Raw genomic sequence first — 20,320 nt, forward strand, 5'->3', positions numbered from 1 at the left:
TTTAAATGTTTACCCATCTACCAATAGGTGCCCTTCTTTGCGAGGTATTGGAAAACCTCCCTGGGCATTGTGGTTGAATCTGTGTTTGAAATTCACTGCTCGACTGAGGGACCATACAGATAATTGTATGTGTGGAGTACAGAGATGAGGTAGTCATTCAAAAATCATGTTAAACACTATTATTGCACACAGAGTGATCCCATGCAACTAATTATGTGACTTGTTAAGCAAAGTTTTACTCCTGAACTGTATAGGCTTGCCATATCAAAGGGGTTCAATACTTATTGACATTTCAGCTTTTCATTTTTAATTAATTTGTAAAGATTTCTAAAAACATAATTCCACTTTGACATTATGGGGTATTGTGTGTAGGCCAGTGATACCAAATCTCAATGTAATCCATTTTAAATTCAGGCTGTAACACAACAAAATGTGGAAAAAGTCAAGGGGTGTGAATACTTTCAGAAGACACTGTAGCAGACACTTTTATCCAAAGCGACTTAGATAATATTTGATCACTATTATGCATGCAACATTTTACGCATGGGTGGTCCAGAGAATCAAACCCACTCTCCTGGCATTGCAAAAGCCATGCTCTACCAACTGAGCTACAGAGGACCACCTACAGCTACAGATGATGATAGTCTAGTAGCTAGTAGACAGTGTAGATGATAGATGTTACTCACAGAGAGTCCTGGAGCTCCAGGCATTCCTCCATCTAGAGCTCTGGGACCTGGGTCTCCCTGGGTACCGTTACACCCGTCTGCACCCGCTAGACCCCTGCCACCGTCCGCACCTGGGTGACCCTAGAGAGAGAGATATAGGGTTAGGGTGTGTGTTCGTGTGTGTGTGCGTGCATGTGTGTGCTACAATACTCACTGGGACTCCGTCGGTTCCTGGGAACCCTGGTACGCCCATAGGCCCCTTTTCTCCTTTCAGCCCAGAGGGGCCCCCGAGTCCGACGTGACCCTTCTCTCCTTTGGGCCCTGATGGCCCTTGGTCACCTGGGAAGCCCTCTGGTCCACTGGGTCCTACTGGCCCCAAGGCCCCTGGACGCCCCTGGAGAGACACAGAGGGGAAATACATGGTGAGAGGGGACCTAAACCTGGAGTGCAGGAAAGGTAGAATACAAAGGTACAGTCCTAAATCCTTGAAAGAGGACTCCTCTTCTGGAAGGAGAAAGAAGAGGACATGGTGAAAGAGAGGATGTTAACTTCCATGACCAAATACACTGCTCAAAAAAATAAAGGGAACACTTAAACAACAGATCCTAGATCTGAATGAATGAAATAATCTCATTAAATACTTTTTTCTTTACATAGTTGAATGTGCTGACAACAAAATCACACAAAAATTATCAATGGAAATCAAATTTATATATTTTAAAGTGGAAAACCACACTACAGGCTGATCCAACTTTGATGTAATGTCCTTAAAACAAGTCAAAATTAGGCTCAGTAGTGTGTGTGGCCTCCACGTGCCTGTATGACCTCCCTACAATGCCTGGGCATGCTCCTGATGAGGTGGTGGATGGTCTCCTGAGGGATCTCCTCCCAGACCTGGACTAAAGCATCCGCCAACTCCTGGACAGTCTATGGTGCAACGTGGCGTTGGTGGATGGAGCGAGACATGATGTCCCAGATGTGCTCAATTGGATTCAGGTCTGGGGAACGGGCGGTCCATAGCATCAATGCCTTCCTCTTGCAGGAACTGCTGACACACTCCAGCCACATGAGGTCTAGCATTGTCTTGCATTAGGAGGAACCCAGGGCCAACCGCACCAGCATATGGTCTCACAAGGGGTCTGAGGATCTCATCTCGGTACCTAATGGCAGTCAGGCTACCTCTGGCGAGCACATGGAGGGCTGTGCGGCCCCCAAAGAAATGCCACCCCACACCATGACTGACCCACCGCCAAACCGGTCATGCTGGAGGATGTTGCAGGCAGCAGAACGTTCTCCACGGCGTCTCCAGACTCTGTCACGTCTGTCACATGTGCTCAGTGTGAACCTGCTTTCATCTGTGAAGAGCACAGGGCGCCAGTGGCGAATTTGCCAATCTTGGTGTTCTCTGGCAAATGCCAAACGTCCTGCACGGTGTTGGGCTGTAAACACAACCCCCACCTGTGGACGTCGGGCCCTCATACCACCCTCATGGAGTCTGTTTCTGACCGTTTGAGCAGACACATGCACATTTGTGGCCTGCTGGAGGTCATTTTGCAGGGCTCTGGCAGTGCTCCTCCTGCTCCTCCTTGCACAAAGGCGGAGGTAGCGGTCCTGCTGCTGGGTTGTTGCCCTCCTACGGCCTCCTCCACGTCTCCTGATGTACAGGCCTGTCTCCTGGTAGCGCCTCCATGCTCTGGACACTATGCTGACAGACACAGCAAACCTTCTTGCCACAGCTCGCATTGATGTGCCATCCTGGATGAGCTGCAATACCTGAGCCACTTGTGTGGGTTGTAGACTCCGTCTCATGCTACCACTAGAGTGAAAGTACCGCCAGCATTCAAAAGGGACCAAAACATCAGCCAGGAAGCATAGGAACTGAGAAGTGGTCTGTGGTCACCACCTGCAGAACCAGTTTTTTATTGGGGGTGTCTTGCTAATTGCCTATAATTTCCACCTGTTGTCTATTCCATTTGCACAACATCATGTGAAATTTATTGTCAATCAGTGTTGCTTCCTAAGTGGACAGTTTGATTTCACAGAAGTGTGATTGACTTGGAGTTACATTGTGTTGTTTAAGTGTTCCCTTTATTTTTTTGAGCAGTGTATATGACATCATGGGAAGTCTATAAGGTAGAGTCCTTGAAAGAAAGAGAAGTAGAGGTTACCTTTGGGGAGGAGGAGGAGAGGTGAGAGGGAGTTTACACTTGAGGGAGCATTCAACGACAAATTGCAAGGCGTCCATCTTGTTTTTGTTTTGTGTGTGTGTATGTGTGCAAGCATGGGTCTGTCTGTATGTGTGTGTTTGTGTGTGCCTGTGTTCGTGCCTGTGTTTCGGTGATGCAAGGTTATTATAGTTTTGTGTTTTTATATTCGTTTTATTTATATTTTTTCCCTGTTAGCTAGTGATAGCTAGTAATAGTGATCAAATATTATCTATATACTGACAAGACACTGAACTGACTGCACTAATAACGGGAATAAATGTCTGCAAAGGCGGTGAGGAGGCGGGATCAGGTGGGGACATGCTAGCCAATGAGAGGGCAGATACGCGTGTGAACAACAGGCACAACTCCGATATAAAATTGTTTTTATCAAAGTTGCCGGAATCCCACATGCATCCACTTATATCAGTACATTCGTAAGGACCTAAACATTCCAGCTATTTGATCAAATAAGCCTCACGTAGCAAATTAGCAAATACATTTTAAGTTGACCAAATTCGACAGGCTCTCATTGACCTCCATACAAAAAATCCCCACTTCCTCTGCTTCTCGCTGTATCTTTGCGCAGGCAGATTTTGGGAAGAGTCAAGCCTCTCGCTTCTCCTCTTCCTCTCTGTAGTGATTCACAAGCTAGGCCTATTTGAAACATCGTTATCTCCTGGCAGCATTTACCCACCAGCTTCAGTAGCTTGAATACCCCCCAAAAGTTTGAAAACGCAAGTGAAAACCCCATTCGATTTTTGACCAGATAAAAACTAAAACTGAACATAATTCATGATGGTTTTTATTTTAATATATAGTTCGTTTTGGAGTCAAAGATAATCGTTTCAGTATAGTTGTAGTTTTTCAAACAGGTTTGTTAATTATTTTATTTCAGTTTACTAAGTAGTTTTTTCATGATTAGTTTTAGTTGTAGTTTCAGTTTTCGTTTACTATAATAATCTTGGTGTGATGGCACATTTTGGCGAGGGAGCAAGTTTCTACAGAACACCTCAGTATGTAGACTGAGCTAGATGTGGTGGGGATTGTGCTATAGGTCTTTATTCTATAGCGATAAAGAGGCATGCTGAGGCTTGTGGCTATAGACGGTGGTATCAGATTCAAATGGTGATATTCTGGTTCTGAGAAAGAGAGAGAGAGACAGTGTGAACAAGAGAGAGACTATACAGTATGTGTGTTCGTAAGTGTACATTTGCCTTAACTGATCTTTTCCCTACAAATGTGTGCAAGACGCAACAGATCTAAACATGCATTACCCAACCTTCACCACAGGGTGATGACAGACAGTAGTTATTGCCCTCCCCAGGTGATGACAGTTAAAAGCGGTGATGCCTCTGGCAGTAAAACACTCTCTCTGTGACAGCCAGTAATAATCTGAGGTGGATGGATTAGGGGATGGTTAAACTAACACCCTGACATGTGATCGTTATAGTCCTAGTTTACACCAGCTGTATAAGAGGGCAGGGAGCACTTTGGGTAGGGGAGAGGGTGAGAAGAGCTGTGAATGAGGGGTGAGGAGTGGGGCAGGGAGCACATTTGGTTGGGGGAGAGGGTGAGAAGAGGAGGGGGGGGGGATTCTCAAGATGGGTCAGGAGAGAGTCTGAGCTTTTAGTGAATTCCTCGACTGGGATGACTCAAAAACACGTGATGGACACACTCAGACAGCGAATTCAGAGTTCACACACCCCTCCATTAGTGTAAGGCAGGGCCAGTTTACACACTAAACACAGAGGGGTAATTTCTGCATCACACCACCTGGTCCTACACAAATACAACATCTGTCTCCAGACACAACCCTATCAACCTGGCCAGGACCAGAGCTAACCAGAAGAATGTACAAATTGCCCCTAACCACAGATCTAGGATCAGATTACCCTACCTCTTGACCCTAACCCTGACATATAAGGAGATACAAATCTGACCCTGTATCAGTGGTTAGACTTGACATGAGTCACAAACTCCCACTGGTGCTGATACCAACGGCTAATGCTAGCCCTGCTGTTTATAATCAGAGTAGAATGAATTTCAGTTAGGGTGTTTCACCTCTAGTGGTTAAGGTTTCTGGGAAGGTATGCTGATCCTAGATCTGTGCCTAAGGGTGACTTCTCCATCCCTAACCATCTACATAGGTATTAATGACAGGGAGAGGTTATGTGTAGGCAGTGATCTGCTTAAAGGCCTCACACCTGGTTCTAAACATACAAGTATGTAGCGGTTGGACCAATGATGTATATAAACACTGGATTGCAGATGCTATGTATTGGCCATTGAGTGGCTTTGACGCCACCGGTCGGCCATATTGGCACTCCTCAGTAGGAGCAGTCCTCCATAGGAATGAATGGAATTCTATAGTATTTCAATTAAATGTTTCAAGGACAAAATTACATGTATTTAAATATTTTGTTGTTGTAGTGGGGACAGTAACATTAGTAAACTCAAAACAATATACTTTAAGGAAAATGTTTTTATATATTTTTTTATTTTTTATTTGTATGTTTAACTCACATAATATAAGGTAAAAGTATGCATTAAGGTGTCTGTAATAGAATAAATGTGGCAAAAATGAATGTAGACATTAATAAATGCATTTATATAGCTTCCAAAATATATTTTACAATGGTGGGGGCACGGTGGCTTCAACACAGCACCCCTTATTAGTCATCTAGTGTATATATAAATCGTTGGGGTGGACAGGTAGGCCACTTTCTCTCACCCCTTTCTCTCCCTCTCTCTCTTTCTCTCTACCTACCTGCCTGCCTGCCTGTCTGTCTGTTTCTTTCCATTCCCTTTCGCTCTCCCTTCAAGGCCAAATACAATACATGTTTACTCTGTGTTAGATAAGAGGTCACTGTAAAGGTATTTGTTAGGTATGACTCTTTGGTAACTACTGTGACATAACTCTTTCATTCTTTCTCCATGTCTCAACTAATGTCTAGCAAACACCTTTACAGAGACCTCTTACCTAACACAGAGACAGAGTTTACCCTATTAGGCCCTTACAGTAGCTCTCTAAAGAGGGTTCTGGAAGCATCCATCCGCTAGATGGATTAAAATGAGCTCTTTTTTATAGAAAATACATCACACAATGTTATTCTGTGATCCCAGTGAAAGTATGTCCACAGTGAATGCAATAGGAGGTGGAGGGGAACAATCTAAGGTTTTCCTTGACTGTGCTGACCTGGTCGACCTGCTTGGCAAATGAGAAAAAATAACATCCTTCCCAGTAAGCAAAATGACATTGAAAAGATGTTGTCAGGTGCATTTTAGGTGCTGAATGAAAGGTGAAAATACATATTTCCAGATGTCGAAAATACGTGCATGCTCTGGGCATTACTGACTCAAATGAACAACATTAGTTGAAAGATTCGTTATTTTGCCTAAACGTGTCGAAAGGGTCTGAGTCAGTAAAAAGAGCGGAATTTCCCATCACTATCACCAGTATGTTAGCTTTTTCAAAAGTATCACTCTCTGCAGCGATACGCCATGCCATCTGGTTTGCACTTAGTAGGACTGTCATTTGTTTTTCAACAGGACAATGACCCAAAACACACACTCCAGGCTGTGTAAGGGCTATTTGACCAAGAAGGAGAGTGATGGAGTGCTGTATCAGATGACCTGGCCTCCACAATCACCCGACTTCAACCCAATTGAGATGGTTTGGGATGAGTTGGACAGCAGGGTGAAGGAAAAGCAGCCAACAAGTGCTCAGCATATGTGTGAACTCCTTCAAGACTGTTGGAAAAGCATTCCTCATGAAGCTGGTTGAGAGAATGCCAAGAGTGTGCAAAGGGCAAAGGGTGGCTTCTTTGAAGAATCTCAAATATAAAATATATTTTGATATTTTTAACACTTTTTTGGTTACTACATGATTCCATATGTGTTATTTCATAGTTTTGATGTCTTCACTATTATTCTACAATGTAGAAAATAGCGAAAATAAAGAAAAGCCCTGGAATGAGTAGGTGTGTCCAAACTTTTGACTGGTACTGTAGATGTCTATGATTGGCTCAGATTTGGTCTGGTCCGGGCTGTACCAAATCTGAACCAATTATAGATGTCTTTGTTTGAGCCAAATCAAGGCCGGTCCAGACTGGACCAAATCTTAACCAAACATAGATGTCTAAATCAAGGCCGGTCCGAACTGCACCAAAAAATGACCAAACAAAGACTTCCAGTCAGGACCAAAAAAAGATGTCCGAAAGACGTTACCGTCTGTAAATTCTTAGTGGGTTGAATGTGGTAACCCATTGGAGTCCTTCACAACGAAACCTACATTCTAAAAAGTAAAGGTTCTTGGAGGATCCTTTAGGGGTTCTTCAAATTGAAACTGTGGGGGAACCCCTATACGTTTTTCGAAGAACTCTTTAAAAGGGTTCTTCAAAGAACCCCTTTTAATGGATCCTCAAAGAACCTTTTGAATAACCTTTTGGGGTTCATTTTTTAACTACTCCCCCCTCCCTCCTATTATTATTAGTAGTAGTAGTAATAAGCTTAACAATAACAACAATAACACAATATTTTAGATGGCCACCGTCGCTGTACCAAAGAAAGCAAAGGTAACTGAACTAAATGACTATCACCCAGTAGCACTCGCTTCTGTCATCATGAAGTGCTTTGAGAGACAAGTCAAGGATCATATCACCTCTACCTTACCTGCCACCCAAGACCCACTTCAATTTGCTTACCACCCCAATAGATCCACAGACGATGCAATCGCCATCACACTGCACACTACCCTATCCCATCTGGACAAGAAGAATATCTATGTAAGAATGCTGTTCATTGACTATAGCTCAGCATTCAACACCATAGTACCCTCCAAGCTCATCATTACACTCGAGGGCCTGGGTCTGAACCCTGCCCTGTGCCACTGGGTCCTGGACTTCCTGACGGGCCGCCTCCCAGGTGGTGAAGGTAGGAAACAACACCTCCACTTCGCTGATCCTCAACACTGGGGCCCCACAAGGGTGCATGCTCAGCCCCCTCCTGTACTCCCTGTTCACCCATGACTGCATGGCCAAGCACGCCTCCAACTCAATCATCAAGTTTGCAGACGACACAACAGTAGTAGGCTTGATTACCAACAATGTCGAGACAGCCTACATGGAGGAGGTGAGGGCTCTGGGAGTGTGGTGCCAGGAAAATAACCTCTCACTCAACGTCAACAAAACAAAGGAGATGAGACGTACTGTGAGACGCCTAAGACAGCGCTACAGGGAGACAGGACGGACAGCTGATCGTCCTCGCAGTGGCAGACCACGTGTAACAACACCTGCACAGGATCAGTACATCCGAACATCTCACCTGCGGGACAGGTACAGGATGGCAACAACAACTGCATGAGTTACCAGGAACGCACAATCCCTCCATCAGTGCTCAGACTGTCCGCAATAGGCTGAGAGAGGCTGGACTGAGGGCTTGTAGGCCTGTTGTAAGGCAGGTCCTCACCAGACATCACCGGCAACAACGTCGCCTATGGGCACAAACCCACCGTCGCTGGACCAGACAGGACTGGCAAAAAGTGCTCTTCACTGACGAGTCGCTGTTTTGTCTCACCAGGGGTGATGGTCGGATTCATGTTTATCGTCGAAGGAATGAGCGTTACACCGAGGCCTGTACTCTGGAGCGGGATCGATTTGGAGGTGGAGGGTCCGTCATGGTCTGGGGCGGTGTGTCACAGCATCATCAGACTGTGCTTGTTGTCATTGCAGGCAATCTCAACGCTGTGCGTTACAGGGAAGACATCCTCCTCCCTCATGTGGTAACCTTCCTGCAGGCTCATCCTGACATGACCCTCCAGCTTGACAATGCCACCAGCCATACTGCTCGTTCTGTGCGTGATTTCCTGCAAGACAGGAATGTCAGTGTTCTGCCATGGCCAGCGAAGAGCCCGGATCTCAATCCCATTGAGCACGTCTGGGACCTGTTGGATCGGAGGGTGAGGGCTAGGGCCATTCCCCCCAGAAATGTCAGGGAACTTGCAGGAGCCTTGGTGGAAGAGTGGGGTAACATCTCACAGCAAGAACTGGCAAATCTGGTGCAGTCCATGAGGAGGAGATGCACTGCAGTACTTAATGCAGCTGGTAGCCACACCAGATACTGACTGTTACTTTTGATTTTGACCCCCCCTTTGTTCAGGGACATATTATTCAATTTCTGTTAGTCACACTTGTTCAGTTTATGCCTCAGTTGTTGAATCTTGTTATGTTCATACAAATATTTACACATGTTAATTTTGCTGAAAATAAACACAGGTGACAGTGAGAGGACATTTCTTTTTTTGCTGAGTTTATATATACAGTGTTGTAACAATGTGAAAATAGTTAAAGTACAAATGGGAAAATAAATAAACACAAATATGGGTTGTATTTACAATGGTGTTTGTTCTTCACTGGTTGCCCTTTTCTTGTGGCAACAGGTCACAAATCTTGCTGCTGTGATTCCACACTGTGGTATTTCACCCAGTAGATAAGGGAGTTTATGAAAATTGGGTTTGTTTTCGAATTCTCTGTAATCTGAGGGAAATATGTGTCTCTAATATGGTCATACATTTGGCAGGAGGTTAGGAAGTGCAGCTCAGTTTCCACCTCATTTTGTGGGCAGTGTGCACATAGCCTTTCTTCTCTTGAGAACCAGGTCTGCCTACGGCGGCCTTTCTCAATAGCAAGGCTATGCTCACTGAGTCTGTATATAGTCAAAGCTTTCCTAAAGTTTGGGTCAGTCACAGTGGTCAGGTATTCTGCCACTGTGTACTCTCTGTTCAGGGCCAAATAGCATTCTAGTTTGCTCTGTTTTTTTGTTAATTCTTTCCAATGTGTCAAGTAATTCTCTTTTTGCTCTCTCTCTCTCTCTCTCTCTCTCTCTCTCTCTCTCTCTCTCTCTCTCTCTCTCTCTCTCTCTCTCTCTCTCTCTCTCTCTCTCTCTCTCTCTCTCTCTCTCTCTCTCTCTCTCTCTCTCTCTCTCTCTCTCTCTCTCTCTCTCTCTCTCTCTCTCACCCCAGGGATTTGTTCATCCCTCCTTGCTCCACCTTCCCTCTCCTCCCCCTTTCCTCCTCCCTCCAAATGTCTAACTGGTTGCATACGTTATTGGTCACGAAACATCCCCCCAAGGCACTATTGCTCTGCTGTCTGTGTAGAAGACTGAAGAGGCCATGGAAAGAGAATGTATCGGAAAGGGAACGAGGGAAGGGTTGATTGACAAATAGTAACTGAGGAATGGCATGTGTGCCAGCATGAAGTGTACACACACACGTACACAAACACAAACATGAGTGCTCACACACCCTCACACAGATACAAGTAGCTATTTGTGTTCGTGTGTGTCTGTATATGTGTGTGCGTGCATGCGTGCGTGTGTTAAAGACAGATGGATCACAGCACATGTCTCACCCTGCCTGCTCAATTATACGCAATTACACAGAGCCAGAGGGGACAGTGGCCTACACACACACACACAATTCTAATCAAACCCAGTACCCACTAGGGTCGACAGCCTGATCCAGTGCTAGTCTACTACTCACCCCCTTACCCTCACCCCTTACCATTACCCCCTTTACACCCCTTACCCAGCATCTTCTCCCCACCCCTCTACCCGACCCTAGCTCCTCTCGTCTTTGTCCACGCCAACCAGCAGTGAGAGCCCTAGTCTGACACCCTTGCTCACCATCTCACTCTCACCCTGGCACCCCCTCACCCCTTACCCACCATCTTCTCCCCACCCCACCCCTCTGACCATCACTCTCTCCATCTTTGTCCACGCCAACCTTCCATCCATCCATCCATCCATCCATCCATCCATCCATCCAAAGACAGAGGCTGCCAACCAGCCACATCACCTTCCAGCAGACTGCCTCTACTGCGGCTCCAAATCCCCCCTGCACAATAGACACAATAGAGCCTATTCTTTACCCATAAGCCCTGTGGCCTTACCGCTCCGACCCAGCCTACCTCACTTCCTGTCAGAACCCTGTTTTGGCCTGTGCGGAACAGAAAACAGAACCCATGACCAGACAGATTCTCCCCTCGCCGTTCACCCCCACCCAGGGCCCCGGGGTTAGCGTGACTCATTGTCCGTGACCGGCCAGGCCAGGGGGAAGACTTAGGCTGTCGCACCGCGTGCCCAATGGGGGGAAGTGATGGGCGTCGCGCGAGGAAACAGCCGAGGTTTAATCGATTGGTGGGTTTGATAACCTAATTACAGAGTGTCTGCGGACACACTCGCACGGACACACACACATTTGACGCGTACACACAAACACTCATCGTCACCCTAAATGCTCCCTTAATCATGCCACGGGCAAAACACAGTGTGCAGACTGTAGGTCAACTTATATTGGCCTCACACACACACAGAGTCGATAGGGATAGGACTGACTGATAGCATCTCCTCTAGTCATAGACCCTCTCTCAGCTCTTAGATTGTAAAATATATATATTTTTTGTAATGACATTTTTGCATCTACTTATGCATTTTTAGATTTCTTTGTATTTTGGTCCTTTAATATTAGTACTTTCAAAAAGTAAACATAAAAATATCCAAAATTTGATGTAAATGTATATTTTCTTTAGTTATTTAGTTTATGATTCAAATGGACATACATCCATAATTGCAAGGCTCACTACATTGAATCACACATAATTTAAAAGGCAATTTCATAGATAATGTAATAAACTGGACTATATGTTGTAACTTACTGTGAAGAGATGGTGATTCAGTCTAAATTCATTATACATCTCTTTAACTAGATCTACCGAGTGGCGCAGTGGTCTAACGCACTGCATCGCAGTGGCCGGCAGGGATGTAGCTCAGTTGGTAGAGGGTTGTGGGTTCGATTCCCACGGGGGGCCAGTATAAAAAATTTATGCACTAACTGTAAGTCGCTCTGGATAAGAGTGTCTGCTAAATGACTAAAAAGCAATTTCCCGAAAGTCACTCCTAATTTTTCTCAGCTTCAGAACCAGTTGCATTCTCCAAATTGTGTGTGGTTATTCTTAGATATATTCTCCAGACTTGTATAGAGGTAATTGTTGATATATTGTAAAATGTGTATTCTATATAATATTGTATGCACATATTTAATGAGATATCACCTCTTTGCATATTTTAATACAATATTTCCCCCCAAAAGTATTGTATTTATGTCTACATTCAACTGGTAAAAGTTGATTGTGATATGATTAAGCAGAAAAAAATACCCAATTAGGGTGTAGTGCCTGCCCTTAATAAGGAAGTTTCACTTTTAATTTTATGTCCCAGTATTTTTCCTTTCAAGTTTGAGATGGTCCAGTATATGTGTATTTCCCAACGGTTTGCCAGCTAAGCTGTTTAGCTCCCCTGTCCAACTAACTCTTAACATTTTAATTATTTAATTTGAACATTACACATTTTACACACTCATTACTCATTTGTTTTGACAGGTGTCTCTGTTTTATCTGTTCTCTGGGATACCTTGGCAACATGACCAATCTTCATCTTTGCTGTGTTTTTCTATCCCAACATTTTCATTAAAGTAATGTTATATGGTCCATATGGTTTCTCTGGCAGGGGGCTGAGTGTTTGTGTTGACAATGATTTGTTATACACACACACACACACACTACACACTACTAAAGTAACATTTCCTGTTGAAGGGGAACCCTGGACATAATGCTGTTTGTGTTGTTGATATTGTACCTCGTAAAATAAATTAACCAATGACGTATCGTCTTTCATCCAGGTGCTTCTCCTCCAATAAAACATACTTTTATTACCACGTCCGTCAATTATGACGTAACTGAGTTCCGATGTTATCTTAGCTGTCTGAATGGCATGGTTTAATCTAATAGAAAACAATAACATTTATGAATGCGTCTCAAATGGCACCCTATTCTCTACATAGTGCACTATTTTTGACCAGGGTCTATAGGGCTCTGGTCAAACGTAGTGCACAATATAGGGAATAGGGTGCAATTTGGGATGCATGTTGAAATGAAGGCACTGTTGAAATGAAATCCAAACAACTAACGTAACACAACTAACACAGTTTAGGTCGTTAATTTTAAAATAACATACAGATAAAAACGCGGATGTCATGTTGGGGATATTACTTTTTAAAAACCATCTCAATTTATCCCTTAGTCCCTCTCTGGTGTCACAGGTCTAAATCAGTCCCTGACTAGAGAAGAACAATGAAACAATGCAGTGGAACTGGCTTTGAGGTCCTGACTTGAGTTGGAGGGCTCTAGACGTTAAAATAACTTACAGATAACTTACAGATGAAACGTTGACGTCATGTGGACAACTTTATCCTTAAAACACTTTATTAGTTGAATGTCTCTAGACATTAGGGAAGGCTTAGTTTTGTTCTGTTATCCTCCATTACATTACATCCCTTCACTTTGAAACCTTTGACAGGAGCAGGGGGACAGGGGGATAGGGGGACAAGGGATAGGGGGACAGGGGATAGGGGGATAGGGGGACAGGGGGACAGGGGGACAAGGGATAGGGGGACAAGGGATAGGGGGACAGGGGGATAGGGGGACAAGGGGATAGGGGGACAAGGGATAGGGGGACAAGGGATAGGGGATAGGGGCCAGGGGGACAGGGGGACAAGGGATAGGGGGACAAGGGATAGGGGGACAAGGGATAGGGGGATAGGGGGACAGGGGGATAGGGGGACAAGGGATAGGGGGACAGGGGGACAGGGGGATAGGGGACAAGGGATAGGGGGACAGGGGGACAGGGGGACAGGGGGATAGGGGGACAAGGGATAGGGGGGACAGGGGGATAGGGGGACAAGGGATAGGGGGACAGGGGGACAGGGGGATAGGGGGACAGGGGATAGGGGGACAAGGGATAGGGGTATAGGGTGACGAGGGATAGGGGGACAGGGGGATAGGGGGACGGGGGATAGGGGGATAGGGGGACAAGGGATAGGGGATAGGGGGTAGGGGGACAAGGGATAGGGGGACAAGGGATAGGGGGACAAGGGATAGGGGGATAGGGGGACAAGGGATAGGGGGATAAGGGGACAAGGGATAGGGGGACAAGGGATAGGGGGACAAGGGATAGGGGGACAAGGGATAGGGGGATAGGGGGACAGGGGGATAGGGTGACGAGGGATAGGGGACAGGGGGATAGGGGACAGGGGGATAGGGTGACGAGGGATAGGGGGCAGGGGGATAGGGGGACAGGGGGATAGGGTGACGAGGGATAGGGGAACAGGGGGATAGGGTGAGGGGGATAGGGGGACAGGGGATAGGGGGACAGGGGATAGGGGGACGGGGGATAGGGCGACAGGGGATAGGGTGACGAGGGATAGGGGAACAGGGGGGATAGGGTGAGGGGGGATAGGGGGACAGGGGGATAGGGTGAGGGGGGATAGGGGGACAGGGGTATAGGGTGACGGGGGATAGGGTGTGACGATCCCGGCTGTCTGAGTCGGGTCCTGTCTGGTGACTAGTGTTCCTGTTCGTAATCTCCAGTTTCCCGAGGGTTCGGGAACGCTCCGGGGGAGCGCTCTTGTTTTCCGCACCTGCATCCCATCAGCAATCTGCACACCTGGTCCTGATCATCACCCTTCTTAGGCTCTGGCCCAACATCCAGTTCCTGCCGGATCGTTAGCCATGAACAGTATGTTTGTCAGCGTATCAGTCTCTGAGCCATTAGTGTTAGTTTTGTTGTTTTGCACCTTTTTGACTTGCTGTGTACTGACCTCCGTTTTGTTCTGTCTGCAGTCTCTCACCCGGAACCTTCACCCAACCTCTGCCTGATGGTCGGCGGCTGCCGAGCCAGTACCGGACCAACCACTGCACCCTCAACAACCCATCCACGCCACCCGCTCTGTTCCCTGGATTATTCAGCCTCACTCGGAATCTATTAATAAACACTCACCTTTGTCTCAACGTACCTTGTCCTGGTCTGCTTCTGGGTTCTGGCTTAGTTAACCGTGACAGAACGATCCGGCCAGTAATGAACCCAGCGGACCTGGACTCTGTTCGCCATGCTATTACCCAGCAGGAGAAGATGTTGGGCCATCATAGCACGGTACTACATGAGATCGCGTTGTCAGTTCGGAACCTTTCTACCGGTCTGACGGAGGTCCAGAACCAACGCAAGTGTCCGGTGGAGGATCCACTACCGGTTTCACCCATCTCGCCTGCCGCTTCTGAAGCTGTGTCCATCCGTGAGCCCAAGGTTCCGGCGCCGGATAAGTATGAGGGGGAGCTGGGAAGATGCCGTTCCTTCCTTATGCAGTGTGGACTAGTGTTCGATCTACAGCCCTACTCTTATGCCACAGACAAGGCTAGGATAGCCTTTGTGATTGAGTTGCTGCGTGGTCGAGCGCTGGAGTGGGCTTCAGCCGTTTGGGAACGACAGGATCCCTGCATGGCTTCATACCAGGGGTTCACGGCCGAGATGAGGAAGCTCTTCGACCATTCCGTCCGAGGGAGGGACGCAGCTAGGCGCCTGTTTTCGCTTCGCCAAGGAACTTCGTAGCGTGGCCGACTTCGTGATCGAGTTCAAGACGTTGGCTGTGGAGAGTGGGTGGAACGAGGAGTCTCTGCAAGCGGCCTTTTACCAGGGTCTGTCGGAGCAGCTCAAGGATGAGTTGATCTCCTATCCGGAGCCTAGTGACCTGGACAGCTTGGTAGCGTTGTCTATTCGGGTGGATAATCGAGTCCGAGAGCGAAGGAGGGAGAAGCAATGGGGTCCGTCCAATCGATCAGCTTCTCAGTTCCCAGTCGGGTCGGGTGGTGGACCAGAACACGTCGATCATGCTCCACCACAATGGATTAGTGGAGAGGTCCTCTCTCCCGATTCTGAACCCATGCAAGTGGGGCGGCACGGGTTAACCAAGGAGGAGCGTCAACATAGACGTAAGACCAACTGCTGCCTCTACTGTGGTAGCTCGGGACATTACATCTCCACTTGTTCCCGGCGGTGCGTCAAACTGCCCGGCTCGCTAAAGTTGGGAGGACTTTTAGCGAGCCAGTTTCAACTCTCTCAGTACCTCTGTCAGACCCCGTTTCCGGCTACCCTTGTGAACAGGAATCAGAGCTTAGCGCTTAACGCTTTTATCGATTCAGGTGCCGATGGAAGCTTTCTTGATGCCGAGTTGGTGGAACAGCTGGGGCTTTCCAAGGAGCAATTGCCGGAAGCCATTGAAGGCGACCACTCTGAACGGCAGTAGTCTGGCACGTATCACGATGAGGACTGAACCCGGTTAAGATGCGGTTGTCGGGGAATCATTCTGAGATGATTTCATTCTTCATTCTGCCGTCTTCCCATGTTCCTCTGGTCCTTGGATACCCCTGGCTGAAGGAACACAATCCCACGTTCGATTGGGTGACGGGCAAGGTAACGAGTTGGAGCCTTGATTGTCATGCTAACTGTCTCAAGACTGCCTGCCCCCATTCGGTTCCCAGTCAGGTGATTGAGGCTAAACCCTAGATTTGTCCCTGGTTCCCGAGACATATCACGATTTGGGGGAAGTTTTCAGTAAGCAGAAGGCTCTGTCACTCCCTCCCCACCGACCATATGATTGTGCCATCAACCTGGTTCCTGGAGCTGTCTACCCCAAGGGAAGGTTATACAGTATCTCCCGACCTGAACGTGAGGCGTTGGAGACCTACATCAAGGAGTCCCTAGCTGCTGGTCTCGTTCGTCCCTCGTCATCACCCCTGGGGGCTGGATTCTTCTTTGTGGGTAAGAAGGATGGCTCTCTTCGACCGTGTATTGATTATCGGGGTTGAATGACATCACGGTCAAGAACAAGTATCCCCTGCCCTTGATGAGTGCTGCCTTCGACTCCTTACAGGGTGCTACGGTGTTCACCAAGCTAGACCTACGCAATGCGTATCACCTGGTCCGGATCAGAGGGGGGACGAGTGGTTGACGGGTTTCAATACACCGATGGGTCACTTCGAGTATCAGGTGATGCCGTTTGGACTGACCAATGCTCCAGCGGTATTCCAGAGTATGGTGAACGGCGTCCTGAGAGATATGATCGGTCTCTTTGTGTTTGTTTACCTGGATGACATTCTGATCTTCTCGAAGGAACCTTCCGACCACGTCCAGCATGTCCGGCAGGTTCTGCAGCGATTGTTGGAGAATCGCCTGTTCGTGAAGGCCGAGAAGTGCGAGTTTCACGCCCACACGACATCCTTTCTCGGGTACATCATCTCCAGGGGAGAGATTAGGATGGACCAGGAGAAGGTTAGAGCGGTTCTGGAATGGGCCCAGCCCGATACGAGATTGCAGCTCCAGAGATTTTTTGGGGTTTGCGAATTTCTACCGCAGATTCATCCGGGATTACAGCCGTGTGGCCGCTCCATTAACTGCCTTGACTTCCAGTATCAGGACCTTCAAGTGGAATCCGGAGGCGGATCGTGCGTTTCTGGATTTGAAGAGGCGATTCACCAACGCACCGATTCTCTCTCAACCGGACACGGCCCGTCAGTTCGTCGTTGAAGTGGACGCGTCTGATGTGGGAGTTGGCGCCATCCTGTCGCAGCGATGCTCCACGGACAGTAAACTCCATCCCTGCGCCTACTACTCTCAGTCGCCTTTCGCCTGCGGAGAGGAATTACGATGTGGGTAACCGGGGAGCTTCTCGCGGTGAAACTTGCCTTGGAGGAGTGGCGCCACTGGTTGGAGGGGGCGGAGCAACCGTTTATGGTCTGGACTGACCACAAGAATCTTGCTTACGTGCAATCGGCTAAACGTCTCAACTCCCGTCAGGCCAGGTGGGCGTTGTTTTTCGGACGATTCAAGTTTTTCCTGACGTTCCGACCTGGATCTAAGAACGGCAAGGCGGACGCCTTGTCCCGGATGTTCTCCAAGACGGAGGAGAGTGGGTCCAAGACCGAGACAATTCTCCCCCGGAACTGCGTCGTGGGAGCAGTTATGTGGAAGATTGAGGAGGAGGTGCTGGCGGCCCTTCGGACTCAGCCCGGTCCCGTAACGGTCCACCCGGTCGGTTGTTTGTGCCTGAGTCGGTTCGTCCTGCTGTCCTCAAATGGTCCCACGCCAGCAAGATGGCTTGTCACCCTGGCGTGGCTCGGACAATGGCGTTTCTTCGCAGACGTTTTTGGTGGCCTGCCATGGCCGAGGATACTCGGGGTTTTGTTGCTGCCTGTCCAGTGTGTGCGCAGAATAAGAGTACCAATCGGCCCAGCTCTGGACTACTTCACCCCCTTCCTATTCCCCGGCGACCATGGTCGCATCTGGCCCTGGACTTCGTCACGGGGTTGCCCGCTTCTGAGGGGAACACGGTCGTTCTGACTATCGTGGACAGATTCAGCAAGTTCGCCCACTTTGTGCCAATTGCCAAGCTTCCCTCTGCCTCGGAGACGTCCGAGATCCTGGTTAGGGAGGTTTTCAGGGTCCACGGTTTGCCCAGTGATATCGTTTCCGACCGTGGCCCTCAGTTTACCTCTGCTGTCTGGAAGTCCTTCTGTTTGGCCATTGGAGCTACTGTCAGTCTCACATCTGGTTTTCACCCCCAATCCAATGGTCAGGCGGAGAGAGCCAACCAGAAGATGGAATCAACGCTACGCTGTCTGGTCTCTTCCAACCCCACCTCCTGGGTCTCTCAGTTGCCTTGGGTTGAGTATGCCCACAATACTCTTCCTACATCTGCCACTGGGATGTCTCCCTTCCAGTGCCTGTATGGCTACCAACCTCCCCTGTTTCCTTCTCAGGAGAAGGAGCTCTCAGTGCCTTCTGTTCAGGCCCATATTCGTCGTTGCCACCGGACCTGGCATCGGGCCAGAAAGGCACTCCTTAGAGTTTCGGACCGGTATCAGCTCCAGGCGAATCGTCGCCGGATCCCGCTCCCACCTATACCATCGGAGATAGGGTTTGGTTGGCCACACGGGGATTTTCCGTTACGGACTGAGTCTAGGAAGTTGTTACCGAAGTTCATTGGTCCGTTTGTGGTGGAGAAGGTGATCAATCCAGTGGCAGTTCGACTCAAACTACCGAGACGCTCAGAGTCCATCCCACCTTTCATGTCTCCTGCCTCAAGCCTGTCTTCCTCAGTCCTCTGTTGCCTCCTCCGCCTCCTCCTCCTCCTCCTCGGATGATCGGAGGTGGTCCTGCCTACACGGTGCGTCGCATCATGGATTCCAGACGGCGGGGGCCGGGGTTTCCAGTATCTCGTGGACTGGGAGGGGTATGGCCCTGAAGAGAGGAGTTGGATTCCGCGGCGACAGGTCCTAGATGCGGACCTCATCAGTGACTTCTACCGCCTCCATCCTGGCGCTCCGGGGAGTCCGCCCGGTGGCGTTCGGTCGGAGGGGGTACTGTGACGATCCCGGCTGTCTGAGTCGGGTCCTGTCTGGTGACTAGTGTTCCTGTTCGTAATCTCCAGTTTCCCGAGGGTTCGGGAACGCTCCGGGGGAGCGCTCTTGTTTTCCGCACCTGCATCCCATCAGCAATCTGCACACCTGGTCCTGATCATCACCCTTCTTAGGCTCTGGCCCAACATCCAGTTCCTGCCGGATCGTTAGCCATGAACAGTATGTTTGTCAGCGTATCAGTCTCTGAGCCATTAGTGTTAGTTTTGTTGTTTTGCACCTTTTTGACTTGCTGTGTACTGACCTCCGTTTTGTTCTGTCTGCAGTCTCTCACCCGGAACCTTCACCCAACCTCTGCCTGATGGTCGGCGGCTGCCGAGCCAGTACCGGACCAACCACTGCACCTCAACAACCCATCCACGCCACCCGCTCTGTTCCCTGGATTATTCAGCCTCACTCGGAATCTATTAATAAACACTCACCTTTGTCTCAACGTACCTTGTCCTGGTCTGCTTCTGGGTTCTGGCTTAGTTAACCGTGACATAGGGGGACAGGGGGATAGGGGGACGGGGGATAGGGCGACAGGGGGATAGGGTGACGAGGGATAGGGGGACAGGGGGATAGGGTGACGGGGGATAGGGGGACAGGGGGATAGGGTGACGGGGGATAGGGGGACAAGGGGATAGGGGGACAGGGGATAGGGGGACAAGGGGATAGGGGGATTGGGGAAAGTGGAGAAAAGGAGAGGAAAGACTATATGGGTCACGTTTCTCTCACTTTGACACGTTTCTGCCATCATTACATGGTGGGAGAAAGAGAGCGAGGTCGAGTGGGAATGTACAGTATGTGAGTGTGTGTTTGTTACAGCAAGCGAATGTTTGTCCTTGAAGATGTGTATGACTGTACAGATGTGTGTGTGTGTGTGTGGCAGGGGAGTCGGTCCTTCCAGCTGTGTTTAGGTTGGGATTGAGATTCCTGTGTGTTTTGTTAATACCCTGCTCAGGGGAGTGTGTGTATGTGTGTGTAATATTGTGTGTGCCCAAAGCGTGGGACTCCTCCACTGTCCTGGTTCTCCTCAACACACCGCTCCCCCTGACACCTAGTATATGTCCCAAATGCCACCCTATTCCCTATGTAGTGCACTACTTTT

The 20,320-nt window shown here is 48.5% G+C and overlaps 1 protein-coding gene across 1 annotated transcript in view; it reads right to left on the reverse strand.

Annotated features, from left to right (window-relative positions):
- The window catches only part of LOC121571275 (collagen alpha-6(IV) chain), a 105,652-nt gene that overhangs the window by 64,730 nt on the left and 20,602 nt on the right, over positions 1-20,320 (reverse strand). Inside the window, exons 2-3 of the mRNA XM_041882644.2 lie at positions 880-1,059; positions 687-806 (exon numbers count right to left, since the gene is read on the reverse strand). Of these exons, the coding sequence (XP_041738578.2) occupies positions 687-806; positions 880-918 (159 nt within the window). The 5' untranslated portion in view covers positions 919-1,059. The remainder of the gene's footprint in view (positions 1-686; positions 807-879; positions 1,060-20,320) is intronic.

Source organism: Coregonus clupeaformis, chromosome 8 (genome assembly GCF_020615455.1).
Source record: "Coregonus clupeaformis isolate EN_2021a chromosome 8, ASM2061545v1, whole genome shotgun sequence".
Classification (NCBI taxonomy): domain Eukaryota; kingdom Metazoa; phylum Chordata; class Actinopteri; order Salmoniformes; family Salmonidae; genus Coregonus; species Coregonus clupeaformis.